We start from the raw sequence: 22110 nt of genomic DNA on the forward strand, positions 1-22110 counted from the left end.
ACCGCTGTCAAAAGTAACGTTATTAAAATAGATTTATTATCCCTGAGCTCGCACATGTTCTTGTATGGATGAGGAACCCGCGGGGACAGTTACCGTCTCGGGCTGTGTCCGCGGAGGCCTGAAGGCACCCTGCCAGGCCAAGTCCTCGGCTTGTACCTCTCTCGTCTCCAAGGCTCTTTCCGTGTTCTCCTGGGTGAGGAGACTGCATAAATAAATAGTAAATCAACTGTCTTAATGTGGGGTGCAGAGGGGCCAGCCGCTGTGATGTTTCTCTATACTTTCAAGTATTCTCATAGGCTACAGCGAGCAAGGTGAGCACCTGCACGCTCACCCACAGCATGGGGAAGACGCATGCCTTGCGCCGTGCCAGGCTGAGCCCATCGGAGGGCACTGATTGGGAGGGTGCCCCTGGCCAGGCTTCACGGGTCCTCGCCGCCATCAGAGTGGACCTCCCAGGCACAGTGGGTCCCTGGGGCGCACCAGAATGAAGCGAAAGGATTCAGGTTCCAAACTCCATCTTTATTGCGCCCGCTCCCTGTCACTTGTTGGTCTCTCTGGTGGGCTCAGGGAAGCACTGGGCTGGCACAGGCGAGGGGTGCCACCCTGGGTTTCCGCGTGACTTGCATTGGAATCACAGTAGCACTTGCTTCCCTCCATCGAGCAGACTCCCGCCCTGCAGCTGGGCCAGGCTCTCTTCACAGGAAGCATCCGGCAGACTCGGCGGGCAGCACACGGCTCCACACCCCCTGGGCCGAGTTCTCTTCCCACCACGGCGGGGTGAGGGGACGACGTCCAGCCTTCAGGGCACAGGCTGTACCTGGACCTCCTCTAGGCCCTGACCTTCTTGCTCTGGGGGCTGCGTGGCTCCCCGGTGTGGGCCCGTTTCTGCTGGGGCTCCCCGTCCTGGGGGCTGCCCGCCCGCTCCTGGGAGAGCAGCGCCGCCCGCACCAGCCGCAGCTCCCGCTTCTCCCTGCGCTCCTGCATCTCCTCGATGTCCCCGGCGAACAGGGCCTTCAGCGGGGGAATCAGCTTGGGCACTGTGGCAAAGTCTCCGAAACAGACCTGGACGGGGTGGGGCAGGGAGGCACAGTGAGAATGTGCTCACACAGCACGCCAGGCACCGACCTGCACTCTCCCTCAAGCCCACAGCACAGCTTGAAAGAAAACAAAAAATGCCATGGGGGGCCATCGAAGGAAGGGGATGGTCACCCCATCCCTAGCTGAAGTCAGCAAAACAGAGGACTGCAGAAAACAAGGGGACGGGAAGGCAGCACAGACTGTTACCAAACCCCTGGGCTGGCACAGGTGAGGGCTGCTGCCCTGGGTTTCCACGTCACAGTGGCACCTGCTTCCCAGCCCCACCCCTTCACCTGCAGGGCCCAGGGGGCAAGGCTGGCCTCCTCACTCTGAGACCTGAATGGCCATCTCCCAGGTCATGATGGAACGGTTCAGGCCCGAGAGAACCTCCGAGAATGTTCTACTGGACCAAGGGATGACACAGAGAAGGTCTCTGCCATAGACAGGACCCCGCATCAAACCCAAGGCCATGACCAGGTCGGTGATGGAGACGGAGCCAGGAGGCAGCCTCCCCAGCATCCTGGGCAGGAAGGAAGGGGCCAGCCCCGGCCTGGTTCCCGCCCCACACAGCCCATACAACACAGACCTTCATGTGGTCGAAGGCAATCCCGACTTTCTCGTTGAAGTCTGGGCTGAAGAGGGGGATCTTGGCGTAGCGCTGACTGAAGTGGTTCAGCATGATGAACTGGGCCTTCATGCGCATCCCCACGCCAATAGCCTGCGAGGTGGTGCTGTGGGCCAGGCACTCTGTGAGGCAGCTGAACCACAGGGCAGGCTCTGGCCCGCTCACGGCTCGGGACCCAGGGCAGGCAGGTGCATCCCTCCCTCAGCTGGCACCTCCTGAGCCAGCACCCTTCCCTTGTGCCTCGAGCCGAGCCCAGCCCAGCCCATGCTGGCTGCCATGCCTCCCGTCAGAGGGCCTGTTTACTGGGAAGCCTTGTTACTGAGAAATGCCTGGTTACTGGGAGGCCCTGCCTTCCCCTGCTGGTTCCCAGACACACAGCTCATCTAGAACCCTCTTGGAGAACCCTGGGAAGCCAAGGCCCACGGGAGAACTGCCGCGGGTTCAGGGAGTGCCTTTCCCCAGATTGCTCAGGGCGCCCCAGGGGAAGGGTGGCAAGGGCCAGCAGGCTTTGCTACCTGTGTGTCTTTTCCACCGCCTCCTCCTCCAGCCCGTCCTCCAGAGTGGCCTCATGGATCAGGAGGGTAGCATCCTGCCCTGCAGGTAGCACAGGCGGGCGGCTTTGGCTTGCACAGCTGAGCCCTGGCCCGGTGCCTCACGGGCACTGATGCTACCCTGCACGCAGCTGCACGGTCCCCACAGCAAGCGCGGGGCCGCTCATGTGTCGCTCTACTCACCCATCTGGACCAGCGCCTCACAGGGCATGGTGTCGCCCGAATAGACCACTTTCCAGCCGGAAGTGTGCACCAGGGCACAGCCGTAGGCGTGCTTGCAGTGCCGGACCAGGCAGGTCTGAAACTGAAGGGGAGGGGCTGCAGGGCCACGGGGCCGGGCTAGGCCCCCACCTCACCCTCCTCAGGGCCTGCGGCTGGTCCCCTTACCTCTTCCAAGTCGCACATTTCCAACAGCGAACTGATCTGTCCTTCAACCATGGGATTCGAGACCTCGGCCCCTTTCTGAAGGCACTTGGCAGGAATCATGCTGTGAGAAGACAAAACATGAAAACGCACCATGGGCCAGCGCTGTGGTAAACCAGGTTAAGCCACCACCTTGCAGCGCCGGCATCCCATGGAGGGCTGGCTGCTCCACTTCTGACCCAGCTCCCTACCAATGGCCAGGAAAAGCAGCAGAGAATGACCCAAGTGCTTGGGTCCCTGCACCCACGTGGGAGACCCAGAACAATCTCCTGGCTTTGCTGGCCCAGCCCCAGCCGTTGCAGCCACTTGGGGAGTGAACCAGCAGATGGAAGACCTCTGTCTGTCCACACATCTGCCCGTGGAGCAGAGCCTCCCTCCCCTGCTCCTGCCCACAGGGACGACAGCGAGGCCATCCTGACACTCACCTCACGTGGTGCAGTACCTCCTGGCACTGGTTGTGGTACTGCTGCAGCCAGGCCTTGAGCTGGGTGGGGGCGACCACCAGCAAGGGCTGCAGCGGCTTTCCCAGAGACGCCTGTGACAGAGAAATCCGCGCGCCGAGTCAGCGGCGGATGGGCCAGGATCGGTGTGCAGTGGCAGGCTGGAAAGCAGCGCGAGTCGAGATGGGACCCAAGGGCTGCGCTTACCAAGGCTCGCTCTCTCTGCAGCAGGATGTTCAGCAAGCCCTGCGAAGGAACGGAGCAGAGATCAGCCAGGGCCAAACTCAATACCTCTCCCCTGGGTCGCCTCCACCCTCTAACACTGCCATAGCAGGGGCTGGTGCGTGCTGACCTGTGACCCTCAGGTGTCACGGGCAGAAGGCGGGACGTGTGCCAGAGGGCAGCAGCCTGGGACCCAGGCACCCCAGGGAGACCAGAACAAGGGCCTGACAGCCACGCCTCCCGTTTCTGGCCAGAGCTTCCTGAGCAGGCCTTGCGAAGGCAAGATCTGATAAAAGCTCGTGAAGGCAAACCAGTATGGCTGCATGAGAACAAAGCAGGCAGACAAGACACTGAGCAGGGCTCACCTCTTCCTAGCAGGAGATGAGAAACCAAAGCCCTGGGCAAGTGTGGGAGCAGGAAGGAAGGAAAACAGCGTATAGCCCAGACCACAGGGGGCCACAGCCCCGGGGTCCACCCGACACTCACTGTATGGTGGTCTGCATGCAGGTGGGACACAAACACAGCGGCTATGGTGCCCAGGACCCTGTCCACATCATCTCCATAATGGCGGCACAGCTGCCCAAACGTGCCTTCGCCACAGTCCAGCAGCAGAGATGTGTCGGAGCTGTGGACGAAAGCGAGAGCTTCACCTCTTGCCACAGTTCCCAGGATGATGCTTGCTTGACAGCAGGCAGTGGCTGTGGACAAACTTCTGTGTCTCCCACAGCACACCCCCACCCCCATTCCTTTCCTGTGAGCAGCTTCTTCATAAAGAACAGCAGGTGCATCATCCGCTTTATGCAGTGAGCTGCGGAACCCTGAAACCCCACAAGGTCTACAGCGCTACACGCGTGCTGGGCATTCAAAGTTCACGCCCAGTGGGAGCCACGGACAGTGGCAACCCCCTCTGCTAACGACGCCAAGGACAGGCATCCTGCACGTGGGACTTTCTGGTTGTAGCTGTCTCTCCCGGCATCTGTGCTGGCCCCAGCCAGGTCTCTGGGGTTCCAGTGGAGGGCGGGCTGCCCAGGCTCCCTCCAGGGAGCTGTGTGACATAGGGTCCCGGGCTCTGACAGTCTCAGCAGGGCTGTTCCACCCGCTCTGCTCGGAGGTGGAGGGTGCCGGCCCTTCTCTGCCTGCGTCCTCCTCTGGGAGGAGCCCGAGGACAGGAGGGTGGCACCACCTGCACAGGAGTCAGTACCCGGATGCCACCTGCTTGGGCAGACCAGAGTGGGAAGGGTGCGCAGCAACCCCAACAGGTGCGGGATGAGAACCCAGGGGAGCCCTTCCTCACCCGAGTACTTGGCCCTGGGCCGCCTTAGGCCACTCACACTTGGTTGTGAGAGATGTGCCTGTGTGTGTGGATTTCTGATGTCAAAGTGCACCTCATCACTGCTGCGCCCACTTAATGCGGGGTTTGGCAGTTCAAAGATGACAATGCAAAATTCCAAAAGCCACCAGGTACCCCACGCTCTCACTCCCGTACCACGTACATGTCACACTCCTGTCAGTGATCCATCCAAAATGACCCCGGGCATCAAAGGGAGTCCAGTAAAGGGGCTGGACCCAAACAGGGATGTATGAAACCCAAAAGCATTTGGCCACCAGCAACAACAAGCGAGGGACAGCACACGCAGCCGTTAAGACACCAGTGCCAGTGTCAGGCCTGCTGCTTCCCAGCTGCGGGAACTACTGCAAGTAACCCGATCCTATGTCCCCAGTCCATAAACAGTGAAGGCACTGGCTACTTCACGGGTTACCAGTCAGGGAGATCATTTCTCAGAGAGCGCGCAGCACTGAATACCACCACCTGTTTCCATCGAAGGACCTAACGGGACAATTTTGGAGATGCCCAGCAGTAAGTCAGCTGCTGAGGCCGCGGGGTGCAACAGGAGGCCCCAGCCAAGACGGCAGGGGCCCAGGGCTCTCCACCGTTCCAAGTCAGCCTGGGGGTCTGGGCACAAGCGTGCTCCCCGAGGCGGTACCTGATGTTGACGAGTGTGGAGCTGACGTTGCGGATCTTCATGGGGATAGCAGACCCCGTGCCGAGGAAGACGATTTCTGGGTACTGGCTGCTTTGCTCTGTGGGAAGACACAAGTCGCAAAGGAGTCCGTAGTCACTGTGCTGGCAGGCTCCCCCAGGAGGGGCGCGAGGGGACCCGGCAGGCGCCCTCCTGCAGGCTGTCCAGGGGCCAAGAGATCGATTCTACAGTCCTTCCCTCCAATGGGCTGCTCTATCTGCGAGCCTCTGAGATCTAGGTGGGCTGCTAACACACTCCTCAGAAACAGAGCAAGTAACTCCTGGGACACAATACCCCGGGAGGGCTGCTCCAGGAGGGACGACTTAGGTCCTCTGCGGCTTGCTGGATGCAAACTCCATGGAGACGCAAGGCTGGTGAAAGACTAAGACCTCAAGTCCTTCTCTCCCAGGGTTCTCCTTCCATTCCTTTCACAAGCTGAAAACAAGCTGAGAAAACTGACAGGAGCAGAGGTTGGGGCTGGTGTTGACAATAGGTAAAGCTGCCGCCTGCGACACCGGCATCCCACATGGGCGTCCTGACTGCTCCACTTCCTACCCAGCTCCCTAATACACCTGGGAAGGCAGTGGAGGACAGCCCAAGTCCCTGGGCCCCTGCCGCCCACATGAGAGCCCGAAGAAGCTCCTGGTTTCAGCCTGACCCAGCTGCAGCTGGTGCAGCCATTTAGGGAGTGAAATAGCAGATGGAAGCTCTCTAACTCTGCCTTTCAAATAAATAAATCTTAACAAAACAAAAAAACAACAGAGGTCACCAAGTTCCCAGACTCCTCTCCTGATGTGGCAGTGGAAAACCAACGAGCCAAGGGTCGTGCCCAGACTTCCGGGGACATCTGCTAGCAGTCAGGACTGAGTCCCAAGCCAGCCAAGTCCCTGTTCTAAGCTCCTTCCAGAGTGTCAGGGTTCCCAAACCATTTTATTCTGCATGCAGGCAGAGCACGCTGGGCGCCGCAGCACCCAACACTGGAGTGCTCTGAGGTTCTCCCTGAAGGCTACAATTCCAACGCTGAGCCAGAGGAGAGAAGCCCTGGATGACGTATGTACATCGCGGGAGAATCTGCACCATCAATACTCGACACAATGCCATGGCAACAGGTGCAAGCAAGCAGAGCCCAGGAAGGCAGCCACTCACCTGCTGGAGCCGGGCTGTCCTGCACACTCTTTCTGTATTCCTGCACTCTCTCCTGGAAATTGGGGAGCTCCAGGGCCTCAGCTATGAATTCATCAGGATTGCAAGCAATGATGGCGTCCCTACAGGGAAAGGAGCACATCAGGTGACTAAAGTAGGCATGGTCTCAGCAGGTACCAGTTCAGATACCCAGAATAAATGCACGGGATGAGCTACAGAACAGTCTTTGGATTCAAGGTTGATGGCCAAGTGGCTGTGCCTGGGCCAGCTCTGTCTGCTGCCTTCTGAACATTTCTCAGCTAAGAGGGGACCGTTCTCAACAGTGCGGGCACCTCAGCACCTCTCTCAGCTGCAGAGCCTGACACCTGGCACAACTCATGCTCGGGGAAGGTAACTTCCAACACTCCTGTGCAGCGCCCCAGATTCTCCCCAGACCCGGCAGCAGCCCCAGCTGAGTGGCAGGGCCCCAGAGCCACAGTTCTTCAAACTGTTGTGCACACAGCTAATCACCCAGGAGCCTTATGGGGTAGCACCAGAGAGCTGCACATCTGGCCATCCCCAGACAATGCTGGTGCTGCCGACCCTGAGCAGCAAAGGCGACTGCTGGCGGCCTGGTGGCCTGGCACCCTGGCTGGGCAACGGAACCCCTGGCGGGTGGTCCCCAGCCTAACCTCAAGATCCTAATTCAGGAAGTCTGATGCTGCCCCAAGAGTCGCATTTGTCACCAGCACAGGCGAAGGTGAACGTCAGCTAGGTCTGCTCTTCACTGGTTTATGGAACAGCCTATGTAGGCGCTGACAATGGGATGTGGCTGGAGCGCTAACTATTCAACCACATAGCACATGGCATCCTAGACCTCTCCATGTTCTACCCAGACATGGATGTAATGGAGTGGGCAGGATACTTCCAGTAAATCCAAGAGTCAGCCCTTAAAAATATAGACACTGGGGCCGGCCTTGTGGCATAGAGGGTAAAGCCACAGCCTGTAGTGCCAGCATCCCATATGGGTACCGGTTTGAGTCCTGGCTTCCCCACTTCTGATCCAGCTCTCTATTTGCCTGGGAAAGCAGTGGAGGATGGCTCAAGTCCTTGGGCCCCTGCACCTGTGTGGGAGACCCAGAAGAGGCTCCTGGCTTCAGATCGGTGCAACTCCGACCATTGCAGCCAACTGGGGAGTGAACCAGCAGATGGAAGACCTCTCTTTCTGCCTCTCCTCTGTGTAATTCTGACCTCCAAATAAATAGTCTCTAAAAAATAAATAAAAATAAAAATACAGACGTGGCACCATAGGCTCTTGCTCTTTCTGGATGGGCAACCCTGGTCGAGGCTTTGCAGACAGAATCTGAGCCTGATCTAGGAACCCTGCACTTAGGAACACCTTAAGGGAGCAGAACTCCAGTCGAGGGTTTATAGGAGACATTTACTGTCCGATTAAAACAGTAAAAGACTGGAATCGTCCCAAAGGAGGACAGACAGAAACCTCACTGCTGAAGACCATTTCACAGCGCAGGGCGAGCTCGCGCTGCCAGCCACTCACATACACCGTCTTCCTTTTAGGACGTCCCCACAGGCACAAATCAACCAACATAAAATGCTAAAAACCATTCTCTCCAGGTGACTGTGTCCACCGTGGGTTTCTAACCGTGTGCCCTGTAAAACAGTCGCCGTCACTGTCGTCACCACGGGGAAGCATTAGGAAAGGAGGATCCTGGCCTAGTCCTGCCGCCTCCACCCAGACAGCAGCTGCCAGCTACGGAACCAAGGGAGCCTGCTCGGCCTCAGCCCTGCTCGCCCCCATGCTGCCTGCCTGCGAGACCACACGGCCCCCAAGCCTTCAAGTTTACCATCACGCCACTCAGAGAAGCCAACCCTGACGCAGATGACCCCCACCGACCCAGAACCGCACTGACCTCTGCCACTCCCTCCTGGGGCGGAGCTGGTACTTGAGGAGGCACTCGCCACGGACTGCGGGCACCCTGAGGGCAGGCCCTTCCTCCTGAGGAAGACAGAGGCACGGCGTGGAGAGGAGGCACAGGCCGTGAGTCAGGCCGAGCGGGGCCTGTGCTGGGACCCACCTGACAGGGCAGACTGGCCAGGGGCGGGAAGATGCCCGGGTGGATGAGGCTGAGCTGGGTCTGAATCTTGTGGCTGCGCAGGTTGTGAAGCGACGTGCAGTTCTCATTCAGGATCAGGTGCTGGGCGTCGGGCCCAAACCTATGGCAAAACAGACGGACAGACGGCTGCAGCCTCCGTAGGGGAGCCATGCCCTGGAGGGCAGCACCAGAGACTGTAACCACACCATAGATGCGAGAGTGCAGAGCGCGAGCTGCCTGGCCAAGCACAATCCTGCCCCTCCTGTCCCCAACTGCTGAGCTCCCTCCCAACCTGGGCTGTGTGCTGGAATAGACAAGCAAAGTCAAGCTGCTCTGGCCCTAAAGTTAGGAATCTGGCAACAAAATAAGTATGGGACGGAAGAAAAGGCTTAAGAGGAAAACACTATACATGGGGATTTCAAAGTTTGTGGGAAACAGAATTAAAAGATAAAATTTAGGCGCCAGCGTTGCAATGCAGTGGGTAAAGCTGCCACCTGCAATGCCAGGATCCCATATAAGTGCCAGTTCCAAGTCCCAGCTGCTGCAGTTCCAATCCAGCTCCCAGCTCATGCACCTGTGAGAGTGGCAGATGGCAGCCCAAGTGCTTGGGCTCCTGCCACCCCCATGAGACACCCAGATGGAGTTTTCGGCTCCTGGCTTCAGCCTGACCCAGCCCTGGCTTTTGCAGACACCTGGGGAGCGAACCAGTGGGTGGACAATCTCTGTCTCTCCAACTCTTTCAAATAAACAAATCTTAAAGTTTTAGTGCAAAATTTTTTTAAATCCATGGTTTTCCATGATACACATGTAACATGTGATGTCCCCTCACATGTTACAGCTCAAACCCTAAGACAACAAAGACAGCTGAAGAACAGGGAACTGCGGATGGGGACCAAGAAGAGCATCCTGAGGTCCTCACATAACCAAGTTCAATTCGGCTCATCCCTGGGACGCTGGCACAGCCCATGAAGCCTCCCCATCTAGTCACAAGCTGGGGCAGAACAGGTACCCCACAGGGCTACTGAGAGGAGCAGGTGGAGATGGTGGAATAAAACCCAGGTACTAGCCACACTGCCCAACAGTCAGAAGCTAGTATCTCACTCCGTGAGCCCCAGACCATGCAGGGTGTGCATGTGCGGCGGGCTCTGTGCACGCCCCAGACTCCCTGGCAGTGGAGTGTGGCCTCTCAAGTGTGGCACAGACGCTCAGGCACTGCCAGAGGTCGGGGAGGGTGGGAAGGTGTAGCAGTAAGGGAAAGATAAAGAGGGCGGGAAAGGGGGACACATCACTGCCCAGGACAGCCCCCACAAGCCGCTGGGCTGAGCTCCTTACCTCTCCATCCACTGCTGGTACCTGCTGTCCATAAGCACAGATTCCGGGGCTATGTGGACCACCAGGGCCACGGGTGCATCAGCCTTTCCTTGGTACCTGGGGGAGGCAAAGGGGTGGCTTTGCTTTACAAAGTGACACAAACCCAGGACATGCCAGGGACGGAGGCCCAGCCCCACACAGGGACCGCAGTGAGACCATCACCCCCACACCATGGCTGCTCTCCTGCTCTCGGCAGTGCGTCCAAGTGCAGCAGGCCCTGGTGCTGGGCTGTGCCCCTGGCACAGGATCCCTCTGTGAAGCGAGCGCCGCCCTGGGTCTGCAGGTGGGCCTGGCTGCGCCTTCCTCAGCACCTTCCTCTCCCTCCCTACTCTGGCTCGTCTCCCGGATCCCTCGCAATCACTGCCTCCAATGAATCTTTCCACTGCCAGTGCCACCTTGCGAGACACCCGTATCAGAAATGACAATCTGGGGTGGACGCTGATGAAGATGTCACTTGGGATGTTCTTGTCCCACATCAGAGTGCCTGGGTTCAAGTCCCGGCTCTGCTTCTGATCCAGCTTCCTGCTAATGCACACCTTGGAGAGGCAGCAGTACTGGTGTAAATGGTCAGGTCCCCGCCGCCCACATGGGAGACCCAGGTTGAGTTCCCAGCTCCCGAGCACAGCAGGCATTTGGGGAACGAACAAGTGGCTGGGACATCACTCTCTTTGCCTTTCAAACACATAAATCACTTACTAACATATTGCTATCTTTCCTTCCACTTAAGAAACAAGATACATTTGTCAACAAGCTCCTCTGTGTAACGAGTCACACAGCCGAGAAAGCCTTTAAAGGGTTTTCGTTTTGAAGATTGCACTCTTAAGGGACTGAACACTCCCCGTGAGCTGCTAACCAAAGGCAGGCTGCTAAACCAGGTGATAAAAACCGCAGTGTAGCCGGCGCCACGGCTCAGTAGGCTAATCCTCCGCCTTGCGGCACCGGCACACCGGGTTCTAGTCCCGGTCGGGGCACCGATCCTGTCCTGGTTGCCCCTCTTCCAGGCCAGCTCTCTACTGTGGCCAGGGAGTGCAGTGGAGGATGGCCCAAGTGCTTGGGCCCTGCACCCCATGGGAGACCAGGAGAAGCACCTGGCTCCTGCCATCGGAACAGCGCGGTGCGCCGGCCGCAGCGCGCCTACCGCGGCGGCCATTGGAGGGTGAACCAACGGCAAAAAGGAAGACCTTTCTGTCTCCCTCTACTGTCCACTCTGTCAAAAAAAAAAAAACACAAACAAAAAAAAAAACAAACACCGCAGTGTAGCCCGCCAATGCAACCGAAACTTAAAACCAGAATACACATCGGTCACACGCGACCTCACACGTCCTCCCAGTGACGTGAGGTGTGCCGCCCCAGACTTGATGAAACACAAAGCCTGTGTCTGCAGAGCATCGAATGGGTGCACAGAACAGAGCGGACTTGGGAAGGACTCCCTAACTTCAAAGGGGCCAGCAGCCCAAACCAATCTGCTGTGTAAGCAAAGACGGTGTATGTTAACCATGACCAGGGATGCAAATTCCGCCAGCAGGACAGATCCCAAGGATGGTATCCTGGCTTCTCCATCTCAACCCCAGAGAGCGGGCTCTCCCAGAGACACGGCTCCAACCCGAGATGCCTGTGGCCGCACTGGGCTAGGCTTCCCGAGTAGCGTCCTGGCCCGCGGCCCCCGCCGGAACCCCTTGTTACCTCTGCAAGGCGGCGTTCTCACAGATGGGCTGGATGAACCCTTCGTCTGGACACTCCACCACGACAAAGGCCAGGCCAGGGTCCGGAGGGGTGCAGAGCTCTTCAGGCAAGATCTGCAAAACCAGACAGGCCAGCTTAGGGGCCGGTGCTGTGGCGCTGTGGGTTAAGCCACTGCTGGCGACACTGGCATCCCAGATCAGAGGGCCAGTCCAAGTCCCAGCTGCTGTGCTGGGACTTCCAATCCAGCTCCCTGCTAACCTGCCTGGAAAAGCAGAAGCTGGCCCAAATACTTGAGCCCAAGCCACCCACATGGGAAACCTGGAGGGAGTTCCTGACTCCTGGGGTTTTGGCCTGGCCCAGCCCCAGCTGTTCTGCCATTTGGGGAGTGAACCAGCAGATTGGAGATTTCCCTTCTCTCTGTCACTCTGGCTTTCAAATAAATACATCTTAAAATAAAAGGCCACCACACCCTCCCAGGACAGATCGTAGCCCAGCACCCAAACTGAAGAGGCTGCAAGGCAAGTGCTGGCACTGCACTCTCCTCACCGGCAATCCCGAGAGGGGAACACCAGGCACAGAGCGACCAAGGACCACCACCGACACCCGTGTCTTGCCACACAGCTTGTGGCGACTTCATGAACCCACAGTAGTCAGGAAATGGGGCTGGCGGTCTTTCCTGTCTGTGGCCACTGGTCCCTGCATCTTTGGACGCCAGAGAAACATCTCTATGAAGAACGTGGTGGCCCTCTTTTGGGCCCATTCATCTGAGGTTTGCGGATGGACACTGCCCTGAGCTGGAGTCCAGGGCAGCATCGCGGCTTCCAGGAGGAGGAGAGGCAGACCCCACCACACAGTCTAAGACGGCGCACATGGTGGTGCCGACATGCAGCACGGGGCTGGAACAGATGCCATCGTATCACTCAGCCCAGCGAGGGAATGCCAAGCTGTTCCACCCCCTTCCAAAGCAGAGTCCAGGGCCTGAAGCCAACACTGGCACCATCTCCTATTCCCAGCCCTCTGTAACTGCTGAGCCATCACAAAAACCAAGTGTCCCACCTCTCTTCCTTCGAAGGTGATGCTTTCCCCATTCTTGACAGCAGCAATGATGGGTGCGATGGCAGCTGTCCCACTGAAAGGAAGAGGCAAGCCCCCGTGAGATGCACTCTAGGGACTGGGCGGCACCGTCAGGCCCTCAAGCGCACCGTCCCCGGCACTCACACTGGGAGGCCCAGCTCCTTTGCTTTGAGCACCAGGAAGTTCCCCTTCTTCACGTGGAGCTGCAACAGAGAAGACAGAGGTTCAGCAGCACAGGAAGCAGCGCGATTGTAAGCAGCTTTTTAGAGGTAAATTTCTCTGGGATTTAAAAACTTAACACTACTTTCTTAGAATTCAGTAAAATGCTATTTAGGCTGCCTTCAGAAGGTGTACTCCTAGGTTTCTGTGAAGAAGCGTTCCTTTGAAACGTTTCAAAGTTACTGTGCAGCTGTTCATCGGAGAGGCAGACAGACTGGGCGCTCACTCCATCCCCTGGTTCACTCCCTAGATGCTGCACTGGCAGGACCAGGCCGGGGGAAGCCACAACTGGAAACTCCACCCAGGTCTCCCGCATGGGTGGCAGGAACCCAATTCCTTGGGCCATCACCACGGCCCCCCAGCATGTGCGTAACAGGAAGCGGAAGTCAGGAGCTGGGGCTGGGCATCAAACCTGATACACCATCGTCTGCAGGGCTCGCCTCCCAAGTGGGGGCCAGTTCAAACTCCGGCTGCTCCACTTCCCATCCAGCTCCCTGTTAATGTGCCTGGGAAAGCAGTGGAAGATGGCCCACGTGGTTGTGCCCCTGCACCCATGTGGGAGACCCAGATGAAGCCCCTGGATTCAGCCTGGCCCAGCCCTGGCCATTGCAGACATTTGTGGAGTCAATTAACGGATGGAAAAATCTCTCTTTTTTTTTTTAAGATTATTTATTTGAAAAAGATAAAAGGATTTTGCACACCAAAGGCAGGGTAAACTCTAGATGGACTGAATTCAGTGTGGAGATTTGCTCCATCTGAGCAACACGGTGAATCTGGAAGAAAGATGAGAGCCAGAGCAGAAGCCAACAAGGCCCCAGAAGTCCAGGCCGCCCAAGGCCCACGCTCTTCTCTCAGGTGAGCTTCTCAGCCTGCTTTCTCCAGCCTCCCAGAACCTGACCAGGCTTAACGAGAAGGGCAAGGGCTCCAGGCTGACCCAGGAGGGGCCGCAGAGGGCCAGAAGCCTGCTCCGTGCGACACACCTCATCGTGCTCAGCGCCCTCTACCGAGGAAGGCAGCAGGATCTAACAGATCAACACTGCCACAGGAAACCCCAAAGCACCAAGCCTGACAGCAGTACTTCACTTCTACAACATCACAACCGCTATCCACGTAACCTGACGGAATACCGGCAAGGATCCTGCAACTAACATTACCACCAGCCTGTTCATACTTGTTTTCACCTGTAGCTGTGAGATCCAATGCAAGATTCCCAATACGTTTTAAAAAGCTACCTTACTTTAACAAAAATCTAAGCCTGCAAAAGAAAACAGAAGCCTTACCACAGACCAAACAAAAGCATCCATTAAGAGCTATATCATCAACTTCTAATGCAAGGTTCTGTGCTAAATATAACTTACTGGAGTAAATGTTATTAGTGGAATTCGACCAGTTTCAGATTCTCTGAGCTAGGCTTTCGTGAATGCCAGTGAATATGAAAATCAACTCGATGGTCACACCTTAACTACTACAGTAGAATGAAATGGAGGGAGATAAACACAGCTGTCCTGAACTGTGCCTGAATCCCGAGGGACCACAGAGTTTGACAGCACCGAAGAGAATGTCAAAGGATACAAACGCCTGGGTGGTGATTTGAGAAACAGGTATAGCTCTTTTGGAACTGCTACCTTTGAACTACTGGAAAAATGCTAACCGAGGATCCCTGACCACACCAGCACGCTGGTGACTGGTGACACACAGGTTCACTCACAGCCCACCCACTGGAAAGACCCGCTCACCTGACAGATGAAGGCTACGACCAAGGAAGGGTCCCTGGCAGCTGCTTTCCGGCTAACTCCTGAGGGGACACAAACACACCTGGTCAGAACAAGTTCCGTGTAAGGTGGGCTCAGTGTCCCAAAGTGCTATTAGCTGGCACCTCATGTACCTCACATGGCAATTACAGGGGCAGCGCCATCCCTATCGGAAGCTGAAGACCAATAGTCCCCAGCAGGTCTTTTTTAAAATCCTGGTTATGCTGCGATTTGAGTAGATGAAAAATGCAAGAACAACCTTAGAACAGCAAGTAAAAAGAATTTTATAGGGCCCATTTTACTTATGAGTGAATTAGTCGGGGGGGGAAGCTGTAGTGTGCTTTATAATTAAGAGGACATGCAAACAAGACAACATCTACCGGGCCTGTGGAGAATGTGGGGGTCAGTCTGTGCTCTGTGCCATCCACACGACAGTGCTCCAGGTCTGACTGTCCTCCATCAACAGGCAGACCAGACCTCGGGACTGGAAGAGCAGACTCCAGCTTTGCCCACTAGACAGCAGGACACTCAAGTAGTCCAGTGCCACTGGAAACATCTCATCGTGGGCTACCCTTCTGGAAGAAACCACAGATCCACTCCCTGACGGGGCTGCGTTCTCAGCTCAGCAATCGGGTTTTGTGTCCATGAAAAGCTAATTTGCACTGATGCTCATTACTGAAGATGTGGAAGGCCTGTGTGAGAGTCACAGCACCAGGTAACCTCGACACCATGGTGAGGCCTACCCAACACTGCAGACTGGCCCTTTCGCATTCAGAGCCGCCAGCACTGTGACAACACAGCCACGGCGTCACCTGTTTCACACACACACACAGCTTCCTTTTAGGGGTGCTTCTAATCCAGAACATCAAAGAACTGTCTTATGAGATTCCGTGGCTGGAACTGGAAGACATTATGCCAAGTGAAACGGGAAGGGGTGGGCACAGGAAGATCAATGCTGTGTGACTTCACTCATATGCCGGCGTCTGAAACAACCGGGCCCACAGCAGCAGAACACAAAGGTGGCTCCTACAGGCCAGGGTGCAGGGGAGGGGGAAGGGAAAGGTCGATCAAAAGGTCAAGTTTCACTTAAACTGGAGGAACATGTTTTTCTCATTGATCGCACTGCATGGTGACACAATTAGTAAGCGTGAATTATGCATTCCCGCTAAGGGATTGTTAACGTCAGAAGACAATGTGACGGTTATGCTGATGGGCTTGACTGAGTCTTGGGGTCCCTGGGACGGCAGTGGGAGCCCCTGCAGGACACTCAATCCCCTTATTCAGTCACTGTGCATAACCTACCCCCTCCCTCTTCTGTACTCAACCATCTCTGGATGACCCCTAACTCCTAATACGAAGTAAATGCTGTGTCAGCAGCCTCTATACATTGTTCAGGGACTAGGAAAACAGTCTGCGTATGTCCAGCACGGATACCACAGGGCCCTGCTCCACGGGTGGCGGAGGCCTGGGATGTGGATCCCGGGGTCCAGAAGGGCGCCTGCGCACAGCCGCAGCACCACACTGGAACCCACTAAGCACCCACGGTGACTGCTTCTAAACTAAGAGTTTCTCTAAAGCAAAGACTTAAGGCAAATCCCCTCCCAGACCCTCGGGGTGATACCATTGCCATCCGGGAGCCGCTGCTCGTTTCCAGTGGGGCCAGAGTCTGAGGACCGCTGTGGACTGAGCCTGCTCAGGGGCCTTTCTGGACTCGGCGGTGACTGGCGCTCCCCAGACTTGCGTTCACCTGGTAAGAAACCATTGAGTTACTCATCACACAAGGAGCGCGCACAGCCCACACCCAGGTGGGCCCACACGGGGCAGGCCAGAGGGCCAAATTAAACCAGCACGCCTTTTACAACAGTGCTAAGTAGCTAGTTACCAGCCCACCGTGGGCTCGGGCTGAACTCAGAGCCCCACGTGCAACAGGAATCCAACAGTGTTTGTTGACTGAAAAACACGTAGGCTGTCTCATTACTATCACTGCTGATATACGGACTTTGAGAGGGTACCAGTTGCATGGGAAGGAACATGGTTTTGCAGTTAAGTCAAGGAAAAAAAAAAAAAAACACAACCTAATAACAGCCCCTGCTTTCAGTAGGCCCAGCAGCTCTCTCTTCCAGGCAGCTTCGTTCATTTGGGCTCCTGGGTGCTGGGAAAACAATGACCAGCAAAGCTGAACAAGCACGGACCACACAGACACCTACAAAACCGTTAGGTGCTATGAAAGGAAGGGCAGGGGGCCAGGAACAAACACAGGGACTGAACCCAGGATGGGCGTGGTGACGAAGGGAAAAATCTGCCCAGGAGCCAGCTAGGCCAACAGTTCCACTGAGAGCTGGCCTCTCCCTGGCCTGCCAACAAGGCAGCTGGGCCCGAGCCACACCCATGGTCAGGAGCAGCCTCATCCCCTCCTCTCCTGTCTGCACTTCTCTGGCCCTGTCTCTCTCCCCTGGATCCTGCTCGCACGTGGGCAGGCACCAGGCTGGTGAGCATGGTCAAGCAACTTCCTTACTGCTTCGTTCTCTTTACAAGACAGACTGGATACAGAACACACTTTGCCAGGCTGAAAGGGAGGTTGTCTCTGCTCCCAAGTCAAAACCACATCACCCAGCCGGCACCTGCGGAGCCAGCGCGCGCTCCTGACCCCCAGGTGATACCCTTTTCAGGCTGCTGGCATCAGGGTCTCTTTAGAAGTTCATCTGAGTGCAGTTTATGTTCCGACCACGCCTGACTATGTAGCAGTCGGAAGCTAAGTGCCTCAACCACACACGAGTTCAACCTGTCTGTCCTGAACACCATTAGCCCCTTAAGGGCGGACACCATATCCTAATTTCTCAGCTGCATTTCCTGAGCACCCTTGACCCAAAGCAGGTGTTCAAAGGTTCCGATTCCACCCACATTTTCCTTAGGCTGGATCTCTACCCGCCTCCCCCCAGGAAACCTGGCTTTCACACTCACCATATATGGGGACCTGATGGACGGTCATGGTCTCATCCGTGTATTCTGGCGCAGAGTGGGGCCGCACAGCTATGTGAAAACCACACAGTAGGAAGAGTGATGACTTTAGTAAAGACGGGCGTGCGAATTAACTTCCAAGATCACCAACCACAAACAACTGAATTGCTCAGGTTTTGGTGGGCATCTGCCACAAAAACCAAAATTTGAGTAGATTAACATTTAGGAAAAACGAAATTGATTTCTCATCAACTACTTATATTTGTTACAGTAAATGCACATGACATCATCATTGGTGAATATCTATTTAAAAATGTACAAAGAGACTGATATATAAAGTCTAGAAGACAAGGTTAACAAACAAGACCGTGAGCCCGGAGAAATCTATCACTCAACTCTAAGAGCCAGGAAACGTCTGAAATGAAACATCGGCGTTCCTAGGGAAGAGCAGCATTAACTAGCCAAGGCACAACTGGCCCAGGACCAGGGCCCTGCGGCATCTGGGGTTAGGCCTCCCGCCATCACAGGAGCCCTGGCTCACCCGGGAAAGGCGGGCTTTACCGCCTACTGACACTCACAGCCAGCACAGGAGCCCCGGCTCACCGGGAAAGGCGGGCTTTACCGCCTACTGACACTCACAGCCATCACAGGAGCCCCGGCTCACCGGGAAAGGCGGGCTTTACCGCCTACTGACACTCACACTCCCTCCTCCTCCTGCAAGGCCTTCCAGGTTCCGAGAGCCTCCCCGCGAGGCAGGGAGAGCCCCGCTGCCTGAGCAGAGACTGCTCTACAGAGTCACTTCTGCCCACCTTGCCCGTACTCGTGCAGCAAAAGGAGAGGGCACACACAGTGCGATAAGGGAAGATTTAAAAAATCCATCTCGAGTCACAGAGCTGTCTGCTTTAGGTCAAGTGTTAATGGATTCTAATTTGAAAGTTCAGAACACAGCAGATAATGAACCACAGCCAAAGACATACCCAGGTCGATTCCTTTCAGTGGGCCAGAGAAGATTTTCATTGCTTCTAGGAATTTCTCCTAAAAAAGAAGAAAAAGAAGGGAGTGGTCATGGCTGAACAGAGAACACAGCAAGGCATTCAAGCATCCACAGGGCACCAACACTACCTTTAGTAAGTATTCTGGACGTCGCTCATGTACAAATAACTACTGAGTAGCCACTGTGCTGCAATGCCAGGGACTCAGCAGTGACAAGGAGACAGAGCCCTTGCTCTCACGAAGCCAGCAGATGACACAAAGATAAGGCCCCAAACAGCAGCTCAGGGGCAATTATGACAAGTCCTCCACAAGAAAAAAAAATTCAGGCGGCTGGGAACTGACCTAGGAGCCGGGCCTGGAAGTTTGGTCAGGACGCAGGCAGGGAGGAGAGGCGGCAGGGGAAACGCGTGTGTGGATGAACACTCTGAGTGGCCAGGGTTTCTGGTGGGGCGGAGGTCAGGGTCAGCCCAGGCAGCAGCAGGTGGGCGACTGTGGAGACGCACGCATGGGCACGCTCCCCAGTTCGTGCGGGCCATAACAAGGTGCCTGCACCTGCAAGGCCACGGACAGCCCTCGGAAGGGTTTAGGTTGGGAAATCCCAGGCTGCATTTGCATCTTAAAGTGGGCTCTCTGGCTGCTGTGTGGCCAATGGGGAGGCAGGACTGGACTTGCAGGCCACTGTGGACCAAGAGGATGAGGGTCTCAATGAGACGGAGACACATGGGCGATCTCAGATGCTATTCTGGAGGCAGAATTAACGGGATTTTTTTTTTTTTTTTTGGATTGGTCACCTTCCTTCTAAAGAACTAGGAAATGAATGCTTGTAATAGCGTGAGCACCACTTCTCCATGGCGTAGTAAGTTGGTTTAGAAAGTATGAAGATGTCTGAAGCGTCGTAAGTGAAGAGAAACCAAAGCTAACGTTTATTATCTACTTGGTGTCAGACGTTAAAATCATCTTACATTTCCTATTTGTTACCTCATCTCTAGCAATTTTATGAAATGCTATAGCCATTTCATAGATGAAGAAACAGGCTCAGAGAGGTAAAGTAACCCACTCAAGGCCACACAGTCAACGTTTTCAACTAAGGTCTAATTGAATCTGAGAGGTGACCTTTACTCTTATAAAAATTCTTGTTGCCAACATTAAATGTCGGCCAGCGCTCTGGTGCAGCAGGTTAAGGGGCCGCCTGTGACACTGACGTCCCCTATGGGAGCACTGGTTCAAGTCCCATCTGCTCCCTGCTACTACATCTGGGAAGGCAGCAGACAATGGCCCAGGTACTGGGATCTCTACCACACGTGTGGGAGATGAGGATGTGGCTCCTGGCTTCAGCATGGCCCAGATCGGGCTGTTGCAGCCATCTGGAGAGTGAACCACTGAATGGAAGCACGCTCCCTTGCTCTGTCTCTCCCCTTCTTTCTCTCTACGTTCCAAGTAAATCCTATTAAAAATAAAAAAAGAGGTTGCCTTTGAAGGAGGAGTCGGGACACACTCACCAGCTGAGGAGGTCCAGAAAGCACACACTTTGGAAGCCCAGTTTCCTTTAAAGTAAGGATCATTCCTGAAAAGGGCGAAGAAAATCCGATCTCTTATTGGCTGGCACACCCAACTTCACCCAGCTCTACTCATGTGTCACTCCCACTTCTAAACACTCGCACAAAGGCACTGCTAGCTGGGGTAGAAGGAACACCAACCACCCCCCACCCCCCACCCCCCACCCCCCGTGCAGAGCTGACACCAGGGAGGGGTGCCTGCCTGCTTTTCGTAAACAGGTGCTCACTGCCAGTGCTGTGCCGATGGAGGGGCCCTCACCTCCCGCACCCTGGGCCCCTAACGGGCATCTCCCCGGTCTCAGCTCTGAGACGGGGGCTCCTTCCTTACACAGCACCACGCTTACAGAGAGTTTGGCTGCAGCACAGTGTGGACCGGTGGGTGTCCGTGCCACGGTTTACCACAGTCACCACCACGACACTCGCGGGTTCATGGCCACGCAGGCCACCAGGTGCCATCACCTGCAGACGGCACCACGCTGAAGTCCGCTCCTCCACCTCACAGCTCTCTCTAGACTCCACTGCGGCGGACTGGGCTGCCACAGCTACCCTCAGCTCAGAAGACGGGCGACCACGGAGGAGGACACTCACCGCACAAGCCCCCCACGTTGGCCCAGTGCATCCGCGTCAGGAATATGTTGTCCAGGCGGGCCACCTTCAGCCTGGGAAGCAGAAAACAAGGGTGCGGGATAGGACGGCCGGACCGCCGACCCTCTCCTTCCTCCTCCTTTCACCCCAGCATCCACGCCCCGTCATCATCTCCACCCACCTTCCTCCTCCTCTCACCCCAGCATCCACGCCCCGTCATCATCTCCACCCGCAAAGCACCTGCCCAACTCACTTGTGTTCCTGCATGAGTCGCTGCACGCCTTCTCCGCAGTTGAAGAGATACCTATGGGTGGAACATTCCAGAAGACACTCGCAAGTCTGTTTCTTAAATAAAAACTCTCTTGCATGGGTTAAAGCGCTTTGTCGCAGACTTGGGGGGAAAAACACACACACACACAAAACACATAGTCCTCGATGTTGCACTCCGAGGGTGCGTTCTTGCTGTTAGCACGGTGGGCCTGAAGCTTTCCTTAGGGGGCAGGAAGCAGTGGGGACCTGAGCAGGTTGGCGGGGAGCGGGACGGGGCAGGTGCTTCTTCCCGGGCCCAGCCTGCTACGACGCACGCCAAGTAAGCAGGGTGCGGCCCGGAGCGTGCTGAGCGCTGCAGGAGAGGCCGCGTTAGCCTGTGAAGCCCGTTCCCGCTCCCCCAGACACCGTGGCCCCCACCCGCGGCCCGGAGCCGGGGCCAACCGTGAAATCCCCCAGTGGGCGGCAGGGGACATGGAGGCCCCGGGGCTGCACAGCCCTGAGGGTCCACGCGGGAGGGAACGGAACGGAACGCGACCGCCGCCCGGAGGGGCGCACCGACCGGTTGTACTCGGAGAAGACGTAGAGGGCAGCGCCCGCGTCCCGGCCGCCGGCTGCCACCACCTGCAGGTACACGGTGTTCGGGCTCCCGGGCCCCCACGACGGACCGCGCTTCTCCCGCGCGCGCAGGTGCCGCAGCGGGTCCTTGGGCGGCCGCTGGCGGCGCGCCGGTCCCTGCGACATGGTGCGCCCGGCTACCGACCGCCACAGGGACCGAAGCGCCCACATGCGCCTGTGTCTCCACCTGGGCTCAGAAAGCCGCCGGTCACCTCCGTCCGCGTGCCTCAAGTACCGCCTCTACGCTCCGCGTGGCCCGCCCAGCCAATCAGAGGACCTCGAGCTGAACTGCCCGCCTACACGTTGTAGCGCACCCAATAGAAAGGAGTCGTGGCTCTCGGGACTTGTCAACTGACGGCGACCATAGAGTGGAGGCATGCTAGAGTGCCACTATCCCTTGTTCCCTTCCGGTTCCTTCCGGAAACTGTTTCTCTGCCTCG

General features: G+C 56.5%; 1 protein-coding gene across 1 annotated transcript; it reads right to left on the reverse strand.

The window, feature by feature from the left end:
• Positions 1–23: 23 nt before the first annotated feature.
• Positions 24–21897, reverse strand: ELAC2 (elaC ribonuclease Z 2). The gene is made up of 24 exons (XM_062175513.1): positions 21615–21897; positions 21039–21089; positions 20789–20859; positions 20144–20208; positions 18629–18686; positions 17655–17723; positions 16315–16440; positions 14679–14737; positions 12868–12926; positions 12706–12778; positions 11650–11762; positions 9928–10023; positions 8578–8716; positions 8413–8498; positions 6506–6624; positions 5324–5420; positions 3825–3963; positions 3324–3362; positions 3102–3211; positions 2641–2740; positions 2437–2557; positions 2218–2296; positions 1664–1808; positions 24–1062 (listed from the first exon to the last, which is right to left on the reverse strand). The coding sequence occupies exons 1-24, from the start codon at positions 21839–21841 to the stop codon at positions 829–831; spliced, it is 2475 nt and encodes an 824-aa protein (XP_062031497.1). The 5' UTR covers positions 21842–21897; the 3' UTR covers positions 24–828.
• Positions 21898–22110: the final 213 nt, after the last annotated feature.

Source organism: Lepus europaeus, chromosome 18, assembly GCF_033115175.1.
Source record: "Lepus europaeus isolate LE1 chromosome 18, mLepTim1.pri, whole genome shotgun sequence".
Taxonomy (NCBI): Eukaryota; Metazoa; Chordata; class Mammalia; order Lagomorpha; family Leporidae; genus Lepus; species Lepus europaeus.

Bases quoted from the DNA above. Each gene is read 5' to 3' on its own strand.
- ELAC2 (XM_062175513.1), bottom strand. From the start codon at position 21,841: ATGTGGGCGCTTCGGTCCCTGTGGCGGTCGGTAGCCGGGCGCACCATG. The intron at 3,363-3,824 runs GTGAGTGTCGGG...GTTCCTTCGCAG, and splicing joins TGCATGCAGACCACCATACA to GGCTTGCTGAACATCCTGCT. The intron at 1,063-1,663 runs GTCTGTGTTGTA...CACCCCGTCCAG, and splicing joins TTGCCTTCGACCACATGAAG to GTCTGTTTCGGAGACTTTGC.